Source organism: Capra hircus, chromosome 29 (genome assembly GCF_001704415.2).
Source record: "Capra hircus breed San Clemente chromosome 29, ASM170441v1, whole genome shotgun sequence".
NCBI lineage: Eukaryota > Metazoa > Chordata > Mammalia > Artiodactyla > Bovidae > Capra > Capra hircus.
The window spans coordinates 45514338-45534627 of record NC_030836.1 but is presented as its reverse complement, the minus strand read 5'-3'; the positions used below and the strand labels follow the sequence as shown (position 1 = coordinate 45534627).

Below are 20290 nucleotides of genomic sequence, written 5' to 3'. Positions count from 1 at the left end.
TTATAGAGCAGTACCACTAAGACTTTCATAGCTTTTCCAAGATTCATCAATCATTAACATATCATACTTTTAAATGGTGGGGCGTAAGGCAGAATTTAACTAAAAGAGAATTTTGTGACATAAGAAAATTATATGAAATCAAATTTCAGCGTCCATAAATACAGCTGTATTATATTTGAGCCATCCTCACTTGTTTAAGTGCTTCATTCCAGAAGGCAGAGTAAGTGCTTGTGACAGATACTGTATGGCCCACAACGCCTAAAATATTTACTGCCCGGTTCTTTACAAAAAAGTTTGTCAACTCTTGCCTTAAGGTATCTACTGCATGTAACTTTTCCCCTATATATCCCGGATGATTTATCAGCTATGTAACACCCTGTGGAAAACTGACAAAATAAGACACACAAATCATTTTCTACAAAGTTTAATTCTCTCATGGAACCCCAGTTGAGAAAGGCAGTGTACACATTATATGTTAAAGTACAACAGTTACTGAGTGTTACACAGTAAGCAGAGTAAAAACAGATATATGAAACCTCTTCACATTTAATTCTTACATAGTTACTTACCCGTGTTCGATCTTCAATGTTGTATATTTTTAACTGCATGGGGATATTGAAGCTATGCAAAAAATTGCCTCCAAACACCAATGTGTCTGTAGGAGTATACACAGCGTGAATCCAGCCTAGGAGAAAGGGAACGGAGGGCAGAGGTTGTAAGCACTCACTGTAGTGTGGCTCTCTCAGAGGCTAGAATAGACAACTCACTTTTTTCCATCTTGCTTACCTGAGGGAATGACGAAGGTATAGCCCTGCTTTAGCTCAATGCGTTGGCAATCTGATACCCGGTCACCCAGAAAGATGTCTCCCTGTTTCCCTGACAGCAGCCAATTCTCGTACAGCTCCAGGTTGTGGGCTGTAGGGGGGATGAGCCAGAAGACCTGTGAGTTAAAAAACTCCAGTCTGTTAACAGCCATTGACATGACCCAGTCGTCTCCCTCAACTGATAAAACAGGTACAAATTTAAGACCAACAGGTACAAGAGAAGCAAGCAATCCTCCCAGCCTACAGAACTTGACCATTTGGGAAATTCTAGAGACCTCAGGGAAGTAGACCTTTTCTGTCCTCCACTTGATCAAACAGCATTAGGACTTCCCTGAGGTTTCATTGTAGAACCCGGAACCTATACAGGATTCAGGGTGAAGGAGGGCATTAAGCTTGCCACCTAGGCAGTCCCTTCCTTGCCCCTAGCTGGCTGGCCTCAGTTAGTTAGGTATACAGTAACTTCATAAGAAAGGCCTGCGTTGCTCGATTCCAAGGTAGTAACCAAGATCAAAAGGACAAAACTCAAGACACCATTTAAATAGATTTAAAGTAAACAAAGTAACTCTGGATTTGGCGATATAGCTGTTCTAATTCAGCCCTCACTTAAAAGCATCATCTGTTTTCATTCCAGTTCTACTTCTCTCTCATAAATGCTTTCATTTCTTACAAGAAAAAAGGGTATCAGTAAGAGTGTAATACTATAAACCTCTGATAATAATTCTACATTTCCATTCTCCAACAGCATTCAGAAGCACTCTCAGAAGCTGGCATATAAGGCTTTGTGAATGAGGATAATCTTTCGAAATCTATTTATATCCCCATACAGGACTTAAAGGCTTCCTCTGGCTGCATTTCAGACCAATGCCTCTGTACAGGGAAAAGTGGTCTGGATCCCAATCGACTGATTTCATTGTCAATCTAGCCGCACTTTGTGTTCCCTTCTACTATTTACTATACTTCCATGTAGACAAGTTATCTTTTCCTCTTAAAACCACTTCCTTGCCTTCATTTGGAGAATTCTGCTTTGGGAATCTAGAAACAGGACTGTTGAAGTTTTAAGTACTGGTGACAATATTGGCAAAAGGAAAATGGACGAGATGGACACCAATTTCTACTGGATTATAACCAAGAAAGTCAACTTAATCTATGATTCTCTCCAGATAGGTATATGTGTATCTCCTAACAGACTAGTTTTCAGGGTATATGAAGCATGCATGAACTGAAGCTAAGTCATATAACCAGCTTCAGATTCCGATCCCCATCACAACTGTGACCATACCTTTCCCCCTTGATGGATATGATACCAAACAGAGGTACCACCGAAGTCCACATGGAAGTCAGTATAGCAGCCTCGAACACTCATCAGACAGTACCTGACCCAAAAAAAGCAATAGCGTTAGTGCACTGATGAGAAAAAGGAGACTTTTCCCACCACAATGCCACACTCTCCCCTGTGTACTCCCCTCCATCTTCCACCTGATATAAACTCCCAGCTGGTGAGAGGAATGCAATCTCAAGTCATCACAGTATCAGAAGAAAAGTTTGTTTTCCTTTATGTTACCACAGCTATGGGGCTCTTATATACACTCTTCCTTTGGAACTAAACTTGACTCTCTTGGGACAGGAAGCAAGGCTGTAAGAGAGGACCCATTCCTGGCTATCACTCTGGCCTCCCACAGCACACTGCGGAAACACAGGGAAAGCCACTTACTTCTGCACTTTAGGGTACTGCATCTCCAAGATGGCGTTGGTTGATTCAGTCTGACTTTCTTTCAAATGCCTTGGCCACATATTGTCCACCCAGTCAATGAAATCCACCTTTAAAAGGAGGAAGGACATTTAGGTTGGGATTAAAGAGAATGCTAAAGTCAAGAAAAACAGAAATTCTCAAAACACATACTGAAAGACTACAATTTAACTTCCAGCAAGCAAACAATCTTTTGTTAAATTCAGAGTCAACAGGCAAACATTCTAGATATAATTATTAAGTGAAAATGAAGATTAATGGTTCCACGAGCATGATCACAAAGATAGCACTGATCAAAACAAAGTTACTTTTTAAGAAGTCATTAAATGACGCAGTAGTACCCAATAGAGCCCTCTCTGTGTGGCAGACCGGCCTCATCAGCTATACCGGCAGGGGTGGGGGCTGCAGGGTGGAGATAAAAGGCGCTGTCTGGAAGATTCCTGTAAACTTATTGAAAGACAAACTGCTAGAAGAGCCAAGATACCAAACATTTAAGAAAAGGAAAGGAGAAGGGAGGAGAAAAATAGAGCAGAGGAGGAAAGGAGAGGGGAGGAGGAAAGGAGAGGGGAGGAGAAAAGAATTCCATAGGGATTTGCAGCCTTATATGAGCAATGTGCTATAGAACCTACTGGGTTAGGAATCAGAAGTTCCAGGTCTATCATGTTTTCTCAAGATCTTTTGTGAGGCTCTGGAACTTATCTGTAAAATGAGGAAAATTACCTCAAAGGAATATTGTGAGGATTACATGTAAAAAGTATTAAAATTTTCTGAAATAATATTATCAGAGTTTAGGAATCTGGTTTTTCCTTTGGCCACTCCATGCAGCATGGGGAACTTCCCCTACCAGGGACTGAACCCATGCCCTCTGCAACGGAAGCATGGAGTCTCAACCACTGATCACCAGGGAAGTCCAGGAACTTGTTTTAAATAATATGTGCTGAAAGAAATGAGAAATGAAAACTGTATGAACTTATTTAAACACTTTACACTGAATCGTAACATGTCCTATATCTTCAAATGTCTGCATCCAACCACTGAACTCCAAGAAACACTTAAGTAGCTAAGTGTGAGTCAAACAGCCATGGATTCAGCAAAGCACTGGTGCTGCAGGTATCTAACATGGCTATAAAAAAGATGTATCTGGTAAGCTTTATAACTTATGTCCATATATATTCCATCATTTATTTCCTTACAACATATATCTAGATAAATGCATACAATCTGTGTGTAATGATGTAGGTGAATGTTGAGTGGATACTCAGATGTAAACCGTGAGTTTTTGGAAGGGGTCGCTGATGACACGCAAGTTTAAATAAGCAAGATGAACAACTATGAAGATTCAGTTTCTGTCCCATTTCAAAGAAGTTCCACTCAGGGATCCAACAGCTTTCACCAAACACCCACGGGGCCTAGGAACACGGACTGGGCTCCAGGTTTCTTTCTTCTCATCCAACGGAACCTATTTTCCGCTCTCTTAGTGTAGTGGCATGATCTCCCATCTCCTGGAACTGTCCTTTGGAAAGCCTTTACCAGAGTAAAGGATAACTGACTTGTTCAATATACTTACTCTAAGTTCTTATGTTTGGACAGGAACAGAAAAATTAGGAACACATGAGTATTTTTTGTTAAGTGTTCACTCAGAGATAGTTGGATCTTTCTGGCTAGAATCTCACCTGCAGCAGTAAGTCACTCTGTCCTCTTTCTGTTTGATATTATTGGGTATCATCTGACTACCAAAAGAATACTGTAGTAAGGTGTTCATACCTTTTTCTTAGGTTACTCTTTAGGCTCTGGATAGGCCTTTTGCTAAATGGTCACATCCGTTTGAGAACAAGTGTCCAGGACGGATAATCACCAGTTTCTACCTGTTCTGTACCAATACAGGGCCTAACTGGCACATAATCAAATCATACACTGCACAAACAGCCCATGGCCTTCCATGAACTAATTTCCCCATCACCAAACAAACTTGCACATTATATCTGCTACTTCTTCATCTACTTCTAAGTTACTGCTGGGATGATAGCAGAAGCCATCTCTCTCCTCTAGAGAGAATCTCACTTCATGCTACCAGCCACAATGGACAGTTCAAAGTTGCCCAGCTTAATCTCCTTGCACCTACTTTTGTACATACTATTCCTCCTGCCTGGGATTCTGGTCTTTCTTCTCTGACTCATTTCTTCTTTCATGTCATGACCGGGGCTCTCTTTACATCACACTGACAGAACATTTTCCCTTGGTCTGTACATACCAGTGTGTTAGTGATAATAATGCAACTACCTAGTAAGTGGAAGGTATATATATATATATATATGACATTATTATAACCAATTAACCACATTTTAACTTTGAAAGTCAAAGGGTACAATTAGGATCATTTAAATGAAGACAGGATAAAACACTGAGACTTTAATATGATGTTTAAAATAATACTACATTCCAAATGCCATTGTTCCAGATGGAATACTTGACTCAAGTGAGTTCTGAGATAGGAATAAAAGTGGTCAAAAAATGACTAAGTATATTTTAAAAGTGAAACCAATCCCCCTCAAGGAAAGAATCTTGTAGATAGCCACTTTCATAAGAGAGAGGTTAAATCACTATCTACCTCAGGAAAGTTAAGCACCAAAAACTAACTTTCCCCCATGCTGGGTTGTCAATCTGTTGCTACTAATCATCCAATAGCATCTACTCACCTGCCTCTAAATCATTTTTCTCCCAAGCATCTCTACAAGTATAAACCTATAGGATAGAAATTTACTAGGCAAACTTCCTAGTTACAGTTCTTATCAGAGTGAATTTTAAGACTCTTACCCATTACATGCAAGTGACAAAGTTCTAAAACTATCAGAATGGCCTCTCCCTATAAAAAAATCAAGTGATGTTGGAAATGATAAACCCTCAAAAAGTACAAGTTACTCTTTTTAAATTTTCTTGTTCATCTTCATCTTTATCCCGCTATGTTTAAGAACTTCTCCCAGTGTATAAACAACCGTCCTGGTGACAAAGACAATGTGCAAACAATGATTAGACTAACCGTGGAGGGCCTCTGCACCATGTTCTCCAGCCTGGTGTGGCTAAACTCTAAGCTGATGACATTATAGAGTTTTTCTCGCTCCTCCTCTGGGGTCTCATAGTAGCGTGTCCACTGAGCCATAGTCATTTCAATGCCTTTCTGTGTGTTCACATCCATGACATCCACCATACGACGACTCCCTGCCATGAAAGATGCATTGATCATTTCTACTGAGCCACTGATATCCTTAAATATAATAAGAATATAAGATACAAATGAAAGTAAACAAACTATTCTTTTTCCTTTACAGTATTCAGCAATAAATAGACAGGAAATAGCTGTCACTTGAAAGAGGTAATCAACAGAAAATCAAATCAGAAAGAATGAGAATGACAATGATTAATACCAAAAACAATAATCACTCCCTATGGCATGTTTACTACATGGTCAGGCACTGAATCTTTATTCAATATCTCAATCCTAACAATTTTAAGTACTAAGTACCATTCATAGATGATAAATTTCATACATTCCATAAATATTTACTGAATGATAAAGACATCTTAATGGACACAACCACAACAGAAGGCAGAATGCCAAAGAGGCCACATAAAATAGCAGGGGGAGAAAACAACAGCCTCAGAGTCAAAGAGACTTAAGTTTAAATCTCAGCTCTAATATTATTTAGGCAAGTTATTTAATTTTTCTAAACCTTAATATTTTCTTCTGTAACTGGGGGATAATATCACCTTGTGGGCCAATGTGAGGATTTAGTCAATGAAGTAAAATGTTTGACATAAAATAGATGCTAATTAATTAAATGGTAGTAAAAATGAAAAATCAAAAGAAAAAAATTGTTTTTAAATAGACTGATTGGAGAAGGCTTTTAGAAAAAGAGAGGGAAGAGGAGACATTTGAGTTGGGCCTGGAGGACTAAACAGAATTTCAATAAGATTCAACATTGTGAATTCCACACAGAGGTAATAGCATAAGAGAAGATACAGAGAGGCAGTCCAGCTAAAAAGTTAAGAAAATAGTGGTTAAGGAGGTGAGAAAAGGAAAAGCTGCCATTGGAATATTAAAAGTACTATTCAATTTGTAAGAAACTAACAAATACCTACTACATATACCTAGCCTTGGAGGATAGACCAAGGATACTGTTAGGATCTGGTCCCCTGCTCTCAAGGAGTTTACGGTCTAGTTAGATATAAGATATACTAGGCAAGATGACAAGAATATGGTCACAACAAAGCAGATATGGCAGGATACATATAAAAAGATAACTGATAATGTAAGACAACAGACTAAACCTTCATTACTTGGAAGAAAAGGCGAATGCTAAATCAAAACTGCCTTGGGATACCACTTCACACCCACTAGGATGGCAATAATAATAAAAGGAAAATAACAAGGGCTGGCAAGGATGCAGAGAAATCAGACTGTGCTGGGTGGAGTGTAACATGGCACAGCTGCTATGGAAAACAGCTTAATGTTTCTTCCATAAATTAAACCTAGAATAACCATATGACCCAGCAACTCTACTCCTAGGTATATATGCAAAAGAATCAAACACAAATGTTCAAACAAAACTCACACATTAATGTTCTTTGCAGTTCTAATTACAATAGTAAAAAGGTAGAAATAACTCAAATGTCCACCAAGAGATCAATCAATTAGCAAAATGTGGCATATCCATACAATGAATGGATTATTCAACCATAAAAAGGAAGTATTGTTATATGCTACAATACAGATAAACCTCAAAAATATACTAAGTGAAAGAAGTCATGCACAAAAGGCTACATGTTTTATCATTCCATTTACATGAAATATCCAAAATGGGTACATCTATAGATATAAAGCAGATTAGTGATTGCCAGGGCCTGAAGGAAAGCAAGAGCAGGGAATGACTACTTAATGGGTATTGGGTTTCTGTTTAGGGTGATGAAGGATTTCAGAAAGTTGGTATTAGTGATGGCTGCAGATTGTGAATATACTTAATGTCACTGAGTTGAATACTTTAAAATTATTACAATGATAAATATTAAATTATTTGTATTTTACCATAATAAAAAAAAGTAAATGCTCTTCTTTAGGAATGTAGATCAAAGCAAACACCATTCTGCCAAGGCTACCAGAGCACTTAAAGAAAAGAATGACAGTCAGTCATAGTAATAGCTAACATTAACTGAGCACATACTATGTGCCAGACACTGTTCTTCACATTTAAGTAACTTCCCCAATGTTACAAATGTAGTAATTAGTGGAACTGGGATTTGAAACCTGTCAGTTATGAGTCCACACTTTAAAAATCAACATATCCCCTTACATAAAGTTTCCACGATAGAATGCGGAAACTTTTCTTCTTTGGGGGACATGAACTGACACTGAAGATGTAACATTCTTTAGGTAGAAAAGAATCAATTAGCCAAAGTATATTTAGTAATCATGGGTTATGTAATCACCAATATGTTGTTCACTGAACTTTAACAATCATCCGTTATCCAAGAAAAAACTATCCACACTTCAAACAATTTGGGCGCAAAGCATAAAGCTGAAATTTCTGATAAGTCTTGCCAGTTTAAATATAATCACTGCTTTATTTAAATCACAACATCTATGACCATCCACAGGTCTAGCTGGAATATAAGGTTAGGAAGGGCTCCAACCATTTTTAGCACTATACATACAGAGGACACGAGAAAGTGGTAGGAAGTAGGAAGAAATCCACATGAAAACTAGTGAGTAAATAAGTCTCTATATTAGTATAGCTCAGAAATGTGGATCCTTTAAGTCTATGACAGGATCTAGAAGTCTATATTTTTAACAAGTACCACATATGATTCTGATGCAAGTCATCTGTGGACTATACTACTTCTGCTAAGTCACTTCAGTCGTGTCCAACTCTGTGTGACCCCATAGACGGCAGCCCACCAGGCTTCCCCATCCCCAGGATTCTCCAGACAAGAACACTGGAGTGGGTTGCCGTTTCCTTCTCCAATGCATGCAAGTGAAAAGTGAAAGTGAAGTCGCTCAGTCATGCCCAATTCTTAGTGACCCCATGGACTGCAGCCTACCAGGCTCCTCCATCCATGGGATTTTCCAGGCAAGAGTACTGGAGTGGGGTGGACTATAGACCCATAAGAATGCCTGACCAATAGAGAAAAGCTGTGGTGGCTCATTAACTTATGGATCTAAAGAATTACTTCCTGGAGGTCATTAGGAAAAGTCAAGTAACAAACCAATAAGTACTCTACTATTAGGTTTTCTGAAGCCCCCTGAGAACCCTGCCTTGTGAAGAGTAACTACTAAACAGATTTACTGAGTATCTACTACACCCCAGAGACTGTGCTGAGTAATAGGAAATACACAGTGACAGGAAGAAAAGCGGCATCTAACAAAGAAACATGTAGGGGAGTGAAAAATACAGCGATTTAGAGAACCTTCCTCTACCTCTGACATTCACCCCTTGGCTAAACAGTTTTTCAGCTGTCTAAAAAAAGCCCTCAAGTGGCCAAGAGACAGTACTGCAATACTTCATTTCAAAGGGAGAGCCTGCACTGAAGCTTCCGCACAGAGGACGAGGCACAACAGAAGCTGTCAGGGGGAGAGCATCCAAAGCTCCTTTCATTTCACATTCTGTTAGAAATATTTCTAAAACATTTTAATCCACTTTACTGCCTGATCATGTATATGAGAGTAACAATCTCTGAATTCCTGAGGATCCTGGCATGTCTCAGGGCCACAATGAACTCCAATGATGTGCAGAAAATTGAACCAAAGCCTTTCCCGGTGGTTCGGATGGTTAAAAATTTGCCTGCAATGTGGGAGACCAGGGTTCAATCCTTCAACTGGGAAGAGCCCTTGGAGAAGTGAACAGAACCCACTCCAGTTTTCTGGCCTGGAAAATCCCTGGAGCCTGGCAGGCTACAGTCCATGGGGTTGCAAAGAGTCGGACATGACTGAGTGACTTCACTTAGTGACACCAGAAGTTTTCTTCTTTAATTACACTGCTCTAATTTGCCTTTCCCCCCCTAAATTTTGAATATAATGAAATACAAATCTGATTAAAGACTCAAGTTAACCAAACACTGATGAAGAGATATTTTAATGTATTTACTTCGCAGTTTACGAAGTTTCAAACCTTAGCCATGTTGCCAAATGTAGCGTTAGTGAAAATTTTCTGGAAATTTCTCTATGGCTTTTAGGGAAGGACGAGAATCATAAATGAGGTTTCATTCTTGACTCAGAGAAATACAATTCTACTTTTGAAATTTTACCCTGGAAGGCAGGCTCTTCATGGAGAGAAGGAAGGGCACAGTGGTAAAACTGGAAGGCAGGAAAGAGGCCGATGTTCAGATGCTGTATGTCTCATGAGAAGTACTCACTGAAGCAACTTCGGTAACTCCCTTTGAGAAAATTCTCAGTTGCTAAATAGTAGTATCTAATCAAGACACTATTTCAAGTAGTATATACTTCAAATAAATAGTTTAATGCTCTTAAACCTTAAAATCTCAGTAAGAGATTTAAGACTCAGCTGTAAATCTTATATCTTTGCCTCAAAGACAAAGGCCTCGAGTGTAACACTTACCCACACACATTTTCACATCATTCACAGTGAAGTCTGGATCTGGCATCCTATGAAACAAACACCAGTAAGTATAATGGGAAGCACAACTATTCTACTCAGGGTGAGTTTTTTCTTAAAGAACTAAGAATTCCCCAGTCAAGCCCCATCAATCTTCAAATTGAGGATTAAAAAATATATTTTAAATATAAATGTTTATACGTATATAAACATGTTTATACATATATAAACAGGTGTACATATATATGTAGGAAAAAATATATGAGAAAAGGTTAATAGTGATTATTCAGGGTGGTAGATTTCAGGAGATTTACATTTATTTTCTTTATAGTTCATCTATATTTTCTCATTTACGTATAACAACACACTTCAGACAGTTTCAATGATCTATGCTTTGGATTATCAATACTGCACTGTCTATAGCCCTGGGTGTAATGTGGCCACTTTGCAGCCAAACCCAACAGTGAACACTTACTTTATTCCAAGTCCATCGGAATTCTTGAAAATCAGAGGATCTCTTAAGCCACCCCGCTGGATATACTCTACATTAAAATCTGTCACCATAAGAAAACAATTGTTAGAAAGGCCAAGAGGTTTAGCTGGAAAAAGATAAAAGGAGCTATGTAATACGATAAGAGATGGTGTTTGCTATTTCTGTGTATACAGTTTTGCTGTTAGGTAATACATGCTTGTTACTAAGAAACATCTCTTGAGGTATAGGGAGGGCACACTGAGAAGCAGGACTCAAGGGCTTTGCTAAATCTATAGTCCCACAATAATTCAGAATTTAACCAACAGGGGATAGTACTATTGAGTCATCTCATAAATCCCAAGCAGAAATCACATCCTGTGCCTTAACAGCCTAAAATTTAATTCTGCCCACTGCAATACATATCATGACATCCTTGTCAGTTTGCCCAGGAACAAAGCTGCATGACACACATGGAGCTCAGTCATGGTGGCGCAGGTACATGCTTAACTCTTCTTAATTAAACCCAAACCAAGGGATGAGAGAAGGGAAAGGCCTTTAGGATAAAAATCCCAACATTCCTGTCCTAATAAACACTTGCTTCTTCCAATATAGCAGAGAATGACTCATGGGGTAGGACTGGGGGGCCAGGGGAGGCTGGTGCATGAGTGGCATTGTGTAACAAGAGAAAATAAAGATAAACAGCATCACAGCATTAACAGGCAGTATTTTGGCTGCAGACATGCTGAGCCCACAGCTCCGACAGTCTACAACCTCCTACATCAAGTGGCTGCAGGTCTGAATCCAAATGATACTGACCTTTTCCTTCCATAAAAGTAACAAAATTTGCATTGTATTTGTTGGTGTGGAGTTTCTCTTCCAAGTCAAAAGTTCTTTTCCCTTCAATTTCATCATCTGAAATGCCATCATCTTCATAGCGTCGTCGCATGGTACCACGCTGGGGAGAGAGGGACAGAAGGATGAAATCATATACCTTTTCAAGATTTTCAGTTGCTATGTTAAGCATCCATTTGCCTTGCTTTGTAGATCTTTTTCTCAAATAAAGGTCAGCTAATATTCTCACAATGTACGAAATTTAAAATGAGTCACTAAGTTCCCCACTTGTAAATTTTACACTGCTAACTCTTTGAGCCTACAGATAAATTTACAACAAAAATATGACCAAATAGGGTCTACTAAACATTTTTTTTCCTGGCTGCACCACACAGCATGAGATCTTAGTTCCCTGACTAGGGACTGAACCCACACCCCTTGCATTGGGAGCACAAAGCTTTAACCACTAGACCACCAGGAAAAGTCCAATGAAACATTTAATTTATCTACCATCGTTTATCAGAGGGTGGACAAACTGTCTTTATAGACTTTACAGACCAGGATACAAAACATGATTTTTTTATGGGGAAGTCTACTTCTGGATTAGCTTTCTAAAACAACCTTTGAGAATAGACTAAAACATTTTAATTAATGAAGCAAAACCTCTTTTACAGCAGATAAAGTTAACCTAAGCAACAGCATTCCAAAGAGCAGACCATCAATACTTAGCATTAAAGATAATGTCTTCCCAAACGAAAACATACGAATGGTCAACAAGCACATAAAAAGTGCTTAGGATTACTGGTCATTAGGGAAGATACAGATTAATACCACAACAATATACCACTTTACACCCACCAGGACGGCTATTACCAAAAAAGGCAGACAATAACAAGTGTTGAAGAGAATGTGGAGAAACTGGAACCCTAACATAATGTTGAAGGTGAAGGTGAAGTCGCGTCCATGGGATTCTCCAGGCAAGAATACTGGAGTGGATTGCCATTTCTTTCTCCAATGTTGATGGGAATGTAAAATATTGCAGCCATTCTGGAAAAGTTTGGCAGTTTCTCAAAACATTAAACAGTAAATCATGATTCAGCTATTCTCCTCCTAGGGGTATATCCAAAACAATTAAAAACATATCTAAAATGCAGATGCTCAGAGCAGAACATTATTTATAACAGCCAAATGGCAGAAACAACCCAAATGTCAGTCAGTTGATGAATGGATTAACAAAATGTGGTATATTTACACAATGGAATATTATTTGGCCACAAAAAAGAACAAAGTACTGTTATGCGCTACACATGGAAGAATCTTGAAAACAACATACTAAGTGAAAGATGCCAAACACAACAGATCGAGTGTTACATAATTTCATTTTTTATTTTAATTTTCTGCTGTACAAATGACCTTTACTGTGTACAACAGGGAAGTGGAAGAGGAGGAGATATAATAGCTCTGGCTCATGGGGCAGCTCCACATACTTAGTCACTACCCTCAAAAAGCCATTTTCATTTTCATGAAATGTCCAGAACAGGCAAATCCACAGAGACAGAAAGTAGATTAATGGATGCTAGGGGCTGGGGAGACAGAGGGATAGAAAGTAACTTAACAACGTGGGCTTCTTTGGGGAACAATTAAAAATGTTCTAGAACTAAACAGTGGTGACATCTGCACCACCTTGAATATACTAAAAACCACTGAGTTGTACACTTTTAATTTTTTTCTTAAGATAACATGTTGCTTATGCTGCAAATTTACCTTTTGGTATAGTTAGTTTAGTTTAGCCAGTATTAAAACTTGCTGAAATTTCTGTAACACATGCACATGGGACAACTTGTGTGGGCGTCAACGGTGAGGCAGCCCAGCTCCAGGCTGTGCTGTGCTTAGTCGCTCCACTGTGTCCAACTCTGTGCGACCCCACAGACTGCAGTCCACCAGGCTCCTCTGTCTAGGGGGATTCTCCAGGCAAGAACACTGGAGTCGGTTGCCATGCCCTCCTCAAGGGGATCTTCCCAACTCAGGTCTCCCACAGTGCAGGTAGACTCTTAATCACCTGAGCCACCAGGGAAGCCCTGTTAACATAAAACCCCAGGGTTCAAGATATTGGGGAAAGATGCGTGTGTCATGGGAGAAGATCAGAAGCCAAATCTCAGAAGGCAGACTAGCAAAAGAAGGATTTTCAGAGAGACATTCCATGGCTTCCTTCCAATCTACAGCTAAAGGTACCTGCCACTGCTTACACAAGGGCCTGCCTAGCCCAGACCCTACCACCACCTGGTTACACCCAAGCGGAGCTCCTCACTTTACCTTTCCCAGATCCCTCTGAGTATTAAAATAGTTTAAACGAATAAAAAAATATCTACCACCCCACTCAGAACACCCCTCTCCCTATCAACACAAATAGAAGGAAACAGGGAGCACAGCATGCCTTGGGTTAAAAAAAAATAAAACTGGGAATGGAAAAAGAGGCTGGTTTGGTCCTTAGTTTCCTGGTGAGGTTCCCCGGGCCCTCCGCTGCCCATCATCCCCACCCCCGACCACCTGCTCATCAACTGAGGTTCCAATGGGTGGGGGAGGTCTGGGTGAGAAGGAGTATGTGCTAAGAACAACCAAACCTGGAATTTAGATACTGATGATCTAGAATCAATTACACAGCACCAGAATTTATATAAACACGTTAAGAAAATGAGACACTGGAGAAAAGTCTCTTAGGGAATGGGACCAGGGAAAGGGCAGAAACAAGAAATTAAAATTAAAGTAAATAAAACTGATGGTTACACACCAGAGGAGAGCGAGATTCAATTTACCAGTTTTAGGTAGAAACACTGATGAATACCTGTTATCTTTCCCAAGTTCGGCAAAAAAACCCCTTATAACACTCTTACCTAGCAGTTTGTTGTCATAAGTCACAGCTTAAAGGCCAAAAGATCTATTTTTAGTAGACCTCTTACTCTAAAAATGCCACCAATGCTCGAAAATACTTTTAGGTACCTTTATATTTGAAGGGAGGCTGGTTATCTTCGCTGACAGATTTCTTAAACGGGTTTGTGTTTTGAAAGCCATCACTCAGTTCTCTTCCTCACCTTATTTCACATATGTGTCTTAGAAAAGAACTCCAAAAGATGAGTTCTAAGCATGTCAAAAAGCAAGAGCAATACCACTGAAATAAATATGGTTTCCCACAACAATCATTTTTAGAAAGCATTCATTTGCACACAGAAATAACCTCCTCACATACAAGGTCAATTAATTTATGACAAAGGAGGCAAGAACATATAACAGGGAAAGGACAGTCTCTTCAATAAATGGTGTTGGGAAATGTGGACAGCTACACACAAAAGAATGAAACTGAACCACTATCTTTTACCATACACAAAAATTAACTCAAAATGGATGAAAGACTTAACCTACTAGGTAGTAAGTGCTGGTGAGGATGTGAAAAAGCAAAAGCCTCATACAGCCTCCCATAGCTAGTGGGAATATAGAACAAGACAACTCTATGGAAAGAGAGTCTTGCAGTTCCTCAAACTGGTTGAGAGTTACCATATGACCCAGAAATTTCATTTCTAAGTATCTATCCAAGAAAATGAAAACATGTCCACACAAAAACACACATACTAATGTTCACAGCAACATTATTCATTATAACCAATGGGTGATCACAAATGGGAAAATAAAATATAGTATATATCCATACACTCTCTTCCAACAACACAAGAGATGACTCTACACAGGGACATCACCAGATGGTCAGTATCCAAATCAGACTGATTATATTCTTTGCAGCCGAAGATAGAGAAGCTCTGTACAGTCAGCAAAAACAAGACCTAGAGCTAGCTATGGCTCAGATCATCAGCTCTTTACTGCAAAATTCAGGCTCAAATTGAAGAAAGTAGGGAAAATCACTAGGCTATTCATGTATGACCTAAATCAAATCCCTTACAATACAGTGGAGGTGATAAATAGATTCAAGGGATTAAATCTGGTAGACAAAGTGCCTGAAAAACTATGGATGGAGGTTCGTAACACTGTACAGGAGGTGGTGACCAAAACCATCCCCAAGAAAAAGAAAAGCAAGAAGGCAAAGTGGTTGTCTGAGAAGGTCTTACAAATACCCGAGAAAAGAAAAGTGAAAGGCAAAGGAGAAAGGGAAAGATATATCTAATTGAATGCAGAGTTCCAGAAATAGCAAGGAGAGATAAGAAAGCCTTCTTAAGTGGCCAATGCAAAGCAACAGAGGAAAAAAACAGAATGGGAAAGACTAGAGATCTCTTTCAGAAAACTGGAGATACCAAGGGAATATTTCATGCCAAGATGGGCACAGTAAAGGACAAAATTGGCAAGAACCTAACAGAACCAGAAGAGATTAAGAAAAGGTGGCAAATATACATGGAAAAACCGTACAAGAAAGCTCTTAAGGATTCAGACAACCATGATGATGTGGTCACTCACCCAGAGTCAGACATCTTGGAGTGTGAAGTCAAGTGGGCCTTAGGACGCATTACTACAAACAAAACTAGTAGAAGTGATGGAGTTTCAGCTGAGCTATTTCAAAAAAAAGATGATGCTGTTTAAGTGCTGCACTCAATATGCCAGCAAATTCGGAAAACTCAGCAGTGGCCACAGGACTGGAAAAGGTCAGTTTTCATGCCAATCCCAAAGAAAAGCAATACCAAAGAAAGCTCAAATTACCACACAATTGCACTTCTTTCACATGCCAGCAAGATTATGCTGAAAATCCTTCAAGCTAGGCTTCAGCAGTACGTGAACCAAGAACTTCCAGCTGTACAAGCTGGATTCAGAATAGGCAGAGGAATCAGAGATCAAATTGCCAACATCTGTCAGAATCATAGAAAAAGCAAGGGGATTCAAAAAAAAACATTTACTTCTGGTTCATTGACTATGGTAATCCCTATGACTGTGTGGATCAAAACAAACTGTGGATATTCTTAATAAGATGGGAGTACCAGACCACATTACCTGCCTCCTGAGAAACCTATATGCAGGACGAGCAGCAAAAGTTACAATTGGACATGGAACAATGGACTGGTTCAAAATTGGGAAAGGAGTACTTGTAGGCTGTATATTGTCACGCTTATATTTAACTTATATGCAGAGTATATCATGAGAAATGCTGGGCTGGATGAAGCACAATCTGGAATCAAGATTGTGGGGAGAAAAAGATAAATAAAAATTTAAAAAAAATTGTGGGGAGAAATATCAATAACCTCAAGTATGCAAATGATAACACTTTAAGGGCAGAAAGTGAAGAGGTACTAAAGAGCCTTTTGATGAAGGTGAAAAGAGGAGAGTGAAAAAGCTGGTTTAAAACTCAACTTTCAAAAAGTGAAGATCATGGCATGTGGTCCTATAACTACATGGCAAATAGATGGAGAAAATGTGGAAACTGTCAGATTTCATTTTCTTGGGCTCTAAAATCAATGCAGATGGTGACTGCAGCCACGCTTGAAATTAAAAGATCCTTGCTCCCTGGAAGAATAGCTATGACAAACCTAGACAGCGTATTAAAAAGTAGAGATAATCATTTTGCCAACAAAGGTCTGTATAGTCAAAGCTACGGTTTTTCCAGCAGTCACGTATGGATGTGAGAGTTGGCTCATAAAGGAGGCTGAGAGCTGAAGAACTGATGCTTTTGAACTGTGGTGCTGGAAAAGACTCTTGAGAGTCCCTTGGACAGCAAGGAGATCAAGCCAGTCAATCCTAAAGGAAGTCAACCCTGAATATTCATTGGAAGAACTGGTGCTGAAGCTGGAGCTCCAATACTTTGGCCACCTGATGCAAAGAGCTGACTCACTGGAAAAGACCTTGATGCTGAGAAAGATTGAGGGCAAAAGGAGAAGACGGCGTGAGAGGATAAGATGGTTGGATGACATTACTGACTCAATGGAAATAAGTTTGAGCAAACTCAGGAAGATGGTGAAGGACATGGAAGCCTGGAGCGCTGCAGTCCATGGGGTGGCAAAGAGTTGGACACAACTTAGGGACTGAGCAATACATCCATACAATGTAATATAGTTAAGCAATAATAGAAGGGAGTGAAGTACTGAGAAATGCTGCAACCACAGATGAACTTCGACAAAAACACTAAGTGAAATAAGCTAATTACAAAAGACCATATATTTTATGATTACCTTTATCTGAAATGTACAGAATCTATAAAGACATAGGCTGGAGAGAAGAGAGATGGAGAGTAACTGCTAATGTGTACTGGGGTGATGAAAATATTTTAGAATTAGATACTAGTAATGTTTTCACAGAGGACTTCCCCGGTGGCTCAGGTGGTAAAGTGTCTGTCTACAATGCGGGAGACCTGGGTTCGATCCCTGGGTTGGGAAGATCCCCTGGAGAAGGAAATGGCAACCCACTCCAGTACCCTTGCCTGGAAAATTCCATGGATGGAGGAGCCTGGTAAGCTTCAGTCCATGGGGTCACAAAGAATTGGACACGACTGAGCGACTTCACTTGAATGTTTTCACAACTTTGTAGATAAAACTACTGAATTGTGCACTTTATTATTATTTTTAAAAATATTTATTTGGCTGCATTGGGTCTCAATTGAGGTATGTGGCATTGTCACTCTTTGTTGCGGTATGCAAGCTCTTAGTGGCGGCATGTGGATCTAGTTCCCTGAGCAAGACTGAACCCAGGCCCCCTGCGCTGGGAATGTGGAGTCTTAGCCACTGGATCACCAGGGAAGTTCCTGAGTTGTACACTCTAAAAGGGTGAATTATGAATTCTATCTCAATACAAAATAATGGTGGGCAGTCTATAACAGAAAAAAGGTTAATACAATGCACATATTAAAGTAAGGCAATGTATTTTTATAATAAAGACCAGACCAAATCTTGCCTAATAACATTTTTTGAGAAAGCAAAATTTTCTTCTAAATTTTCATAGCCATTTCAGTTGACTTTATATGAAAGGACACATAGATAAGTGACTTAAGAAAGTCCTTAAGTATTTCATGAACCACCATGCTGTGCCAGAAATGCAAAAGCAGTTTGTTAGTTCTGAGAATTTCAACTCCATCGACTAATGTCATTTACCACATTAACAGATTAAAGGAGAAAAATTAAAGATCAGCTAGATCCGAGCTGTCCAAAATGTTAGCTGCTAGCCACACGTGGCTGTGAGATTTAAGTTCAAGATTAAAAACATTTTCAACAAAAGATGCAAGGGAAACTAGGTATCTGCATTCAAGAGAATGTGTCAGACCCTTACCTTAAACCATTTCATTTGGTACAAAAAATTAACTCAAAACACATCAAAGACCTAAACTAACAGCTAAAACTATAAAATTCTTAGAAGTAAACAAGGGAAAATCTTCACAGCATTAGCTTTAGAGGATTTTTTTAAATGACATCAAAAGCAAAAGAAAAAAAAAAACAGGTAAACTGGACTTCATCAAAATTTTTAAAATTTGTGCAAAAAACACTATCTACAGAGTGAAAAGAAACCGCAGGAGAAAATATCTGCAAATCATACATCTGACATGGGATTAGTATCTAGAATATATAAAGAACTCTTGTAATTCAACAACAACAAAAGAAACAACCCAATCCAAAAATGGGCAAAGGACTTAAATAGGAATTTCTCCAAAGAAGACACCCAAATGGTCAATATGCACTGGAAAAGATGCCAAACATCACCACAAATCAAACCCATAGTGAGATACTACTTCACATCCTTTAAGATTCCTATCACCAAAAAAGAAAAAACAAACAAACAAAAAAAAACCAAAAAACCCACAAAATAACAAAAGTTATCAAGGAAGTGGGGAACTAAAATGCTTATGCACTGCTGGTTGCAGCCTGTGTGAAAAAAAAGTACAGCAATTCCTCAAAAGATTTAACACAGAATTGCCATATGATCCAGTAATTCTACTTCTAGAACCAAGAAAACAACCAGAAGCAGGGACTCAGACACTACAACACCAGTGTTCATAATGCCATTATTCATGATGGTCAAAAAAAAAAAAAAAAGGAAACAGCCCCAAATTTCCATTGACAAATAAAATGTAGTATTTATATATACAACGAAATATTATTCAGCTATAAAACAAAATGGAGATCTGACACCTGCATCAACATGGGTAAACCCTGAAGAATTATGCTAAGTGAAACAGGTCAGACAAAAGATAAAATATTGTATGATTCCACTTATGAGATACCTAAAATAGACAAATTCATAGAGACAGAAAGAGATTAGAGATTACCAGGGGCTGGGGGGAAGAGGAAAGGGAAGTCACCATTTTATGATTACACAATTTCCATCTGGGGTAATGAAAAAAGTTTTGGAAACAGTAATGATGCCAGCACCACACTGTGAATTAACACCACTGAATTAATTTGCTTAAAATGGTTAGAACGGCAAGTTTTGTTGCAAATATCTTCCAATTTCTAAAAATAATGCAATATATCAAAAATCTCCCGTTAAGAGTCACTGTACAATTCCTTCATTTTATATCAAGTAGTTTTTGCCTACGATAACTTCTGAGAATCAGGAAATATGATGGAATTATTTTACAAAGAAGAAAGGTAAAACTGACCTAAGTTTACCCTTTTAGAAAACAGAAAAACAAGAAAGCTAATCTAAAAGGAGAGCTTATCCCTTGTCAATTCTACTACAGACACTTTACTGTGTGATCTTAGGCAGTTAAGTGAATCATTTAACCTCTCTAGATCCTAATTTTCCCTTGGAGGTAAATAATACAAGGTCCCTTTGTGCTCTACAATAAAGTCCTCACCACCTGATTCTCAGCCTTGCTCTCTCTTACATTATATTA

General features: G+C 38.8%; 1 protein-coding gene across 3 annotated transcripts in view; it reads right to left on the bottom strand.

Annotated features, from left to right (window-relative positions):
- The window catches only part of KDM2A (lysine demethylase 2A), a 91325-nt gene that overhangs the window by 28250 nt on the left and 42785 nt on the right, over positions 1–20290 (bottom strand). For all 3 annotated transcript variants that reach the window (XM_013975985.2, XM_018042869.1, XM_018042868.1), the window contains exons 3-10: positions 11464–11602; positions 10651–10729; positions 10179–10225; positions 5609–5787; positions 2536–2642; positions 2104–2197; positions 787–940; positions 570–685 (exon numbers count right to left, since the gene is read on the bottom strand). In XM_013975985.2, the coding sequence (XP_013831439.2) occupies positions 570–685; positions 787–940; positions 2104–2197; positions 2536–2642; positions 5609–5787; positions 10179–10225; positions 10651–10729; positions 11464–11602 (915 nt within the window). The remainder of the gene's footprint in view (positions 1–569; positions 686–786; positions 941–2103; positions 2198–2535; positions 2643–5608; positions 5788–10178; positions 10226–10650; positions 10730–11463; positions 11603–20290) is intronic.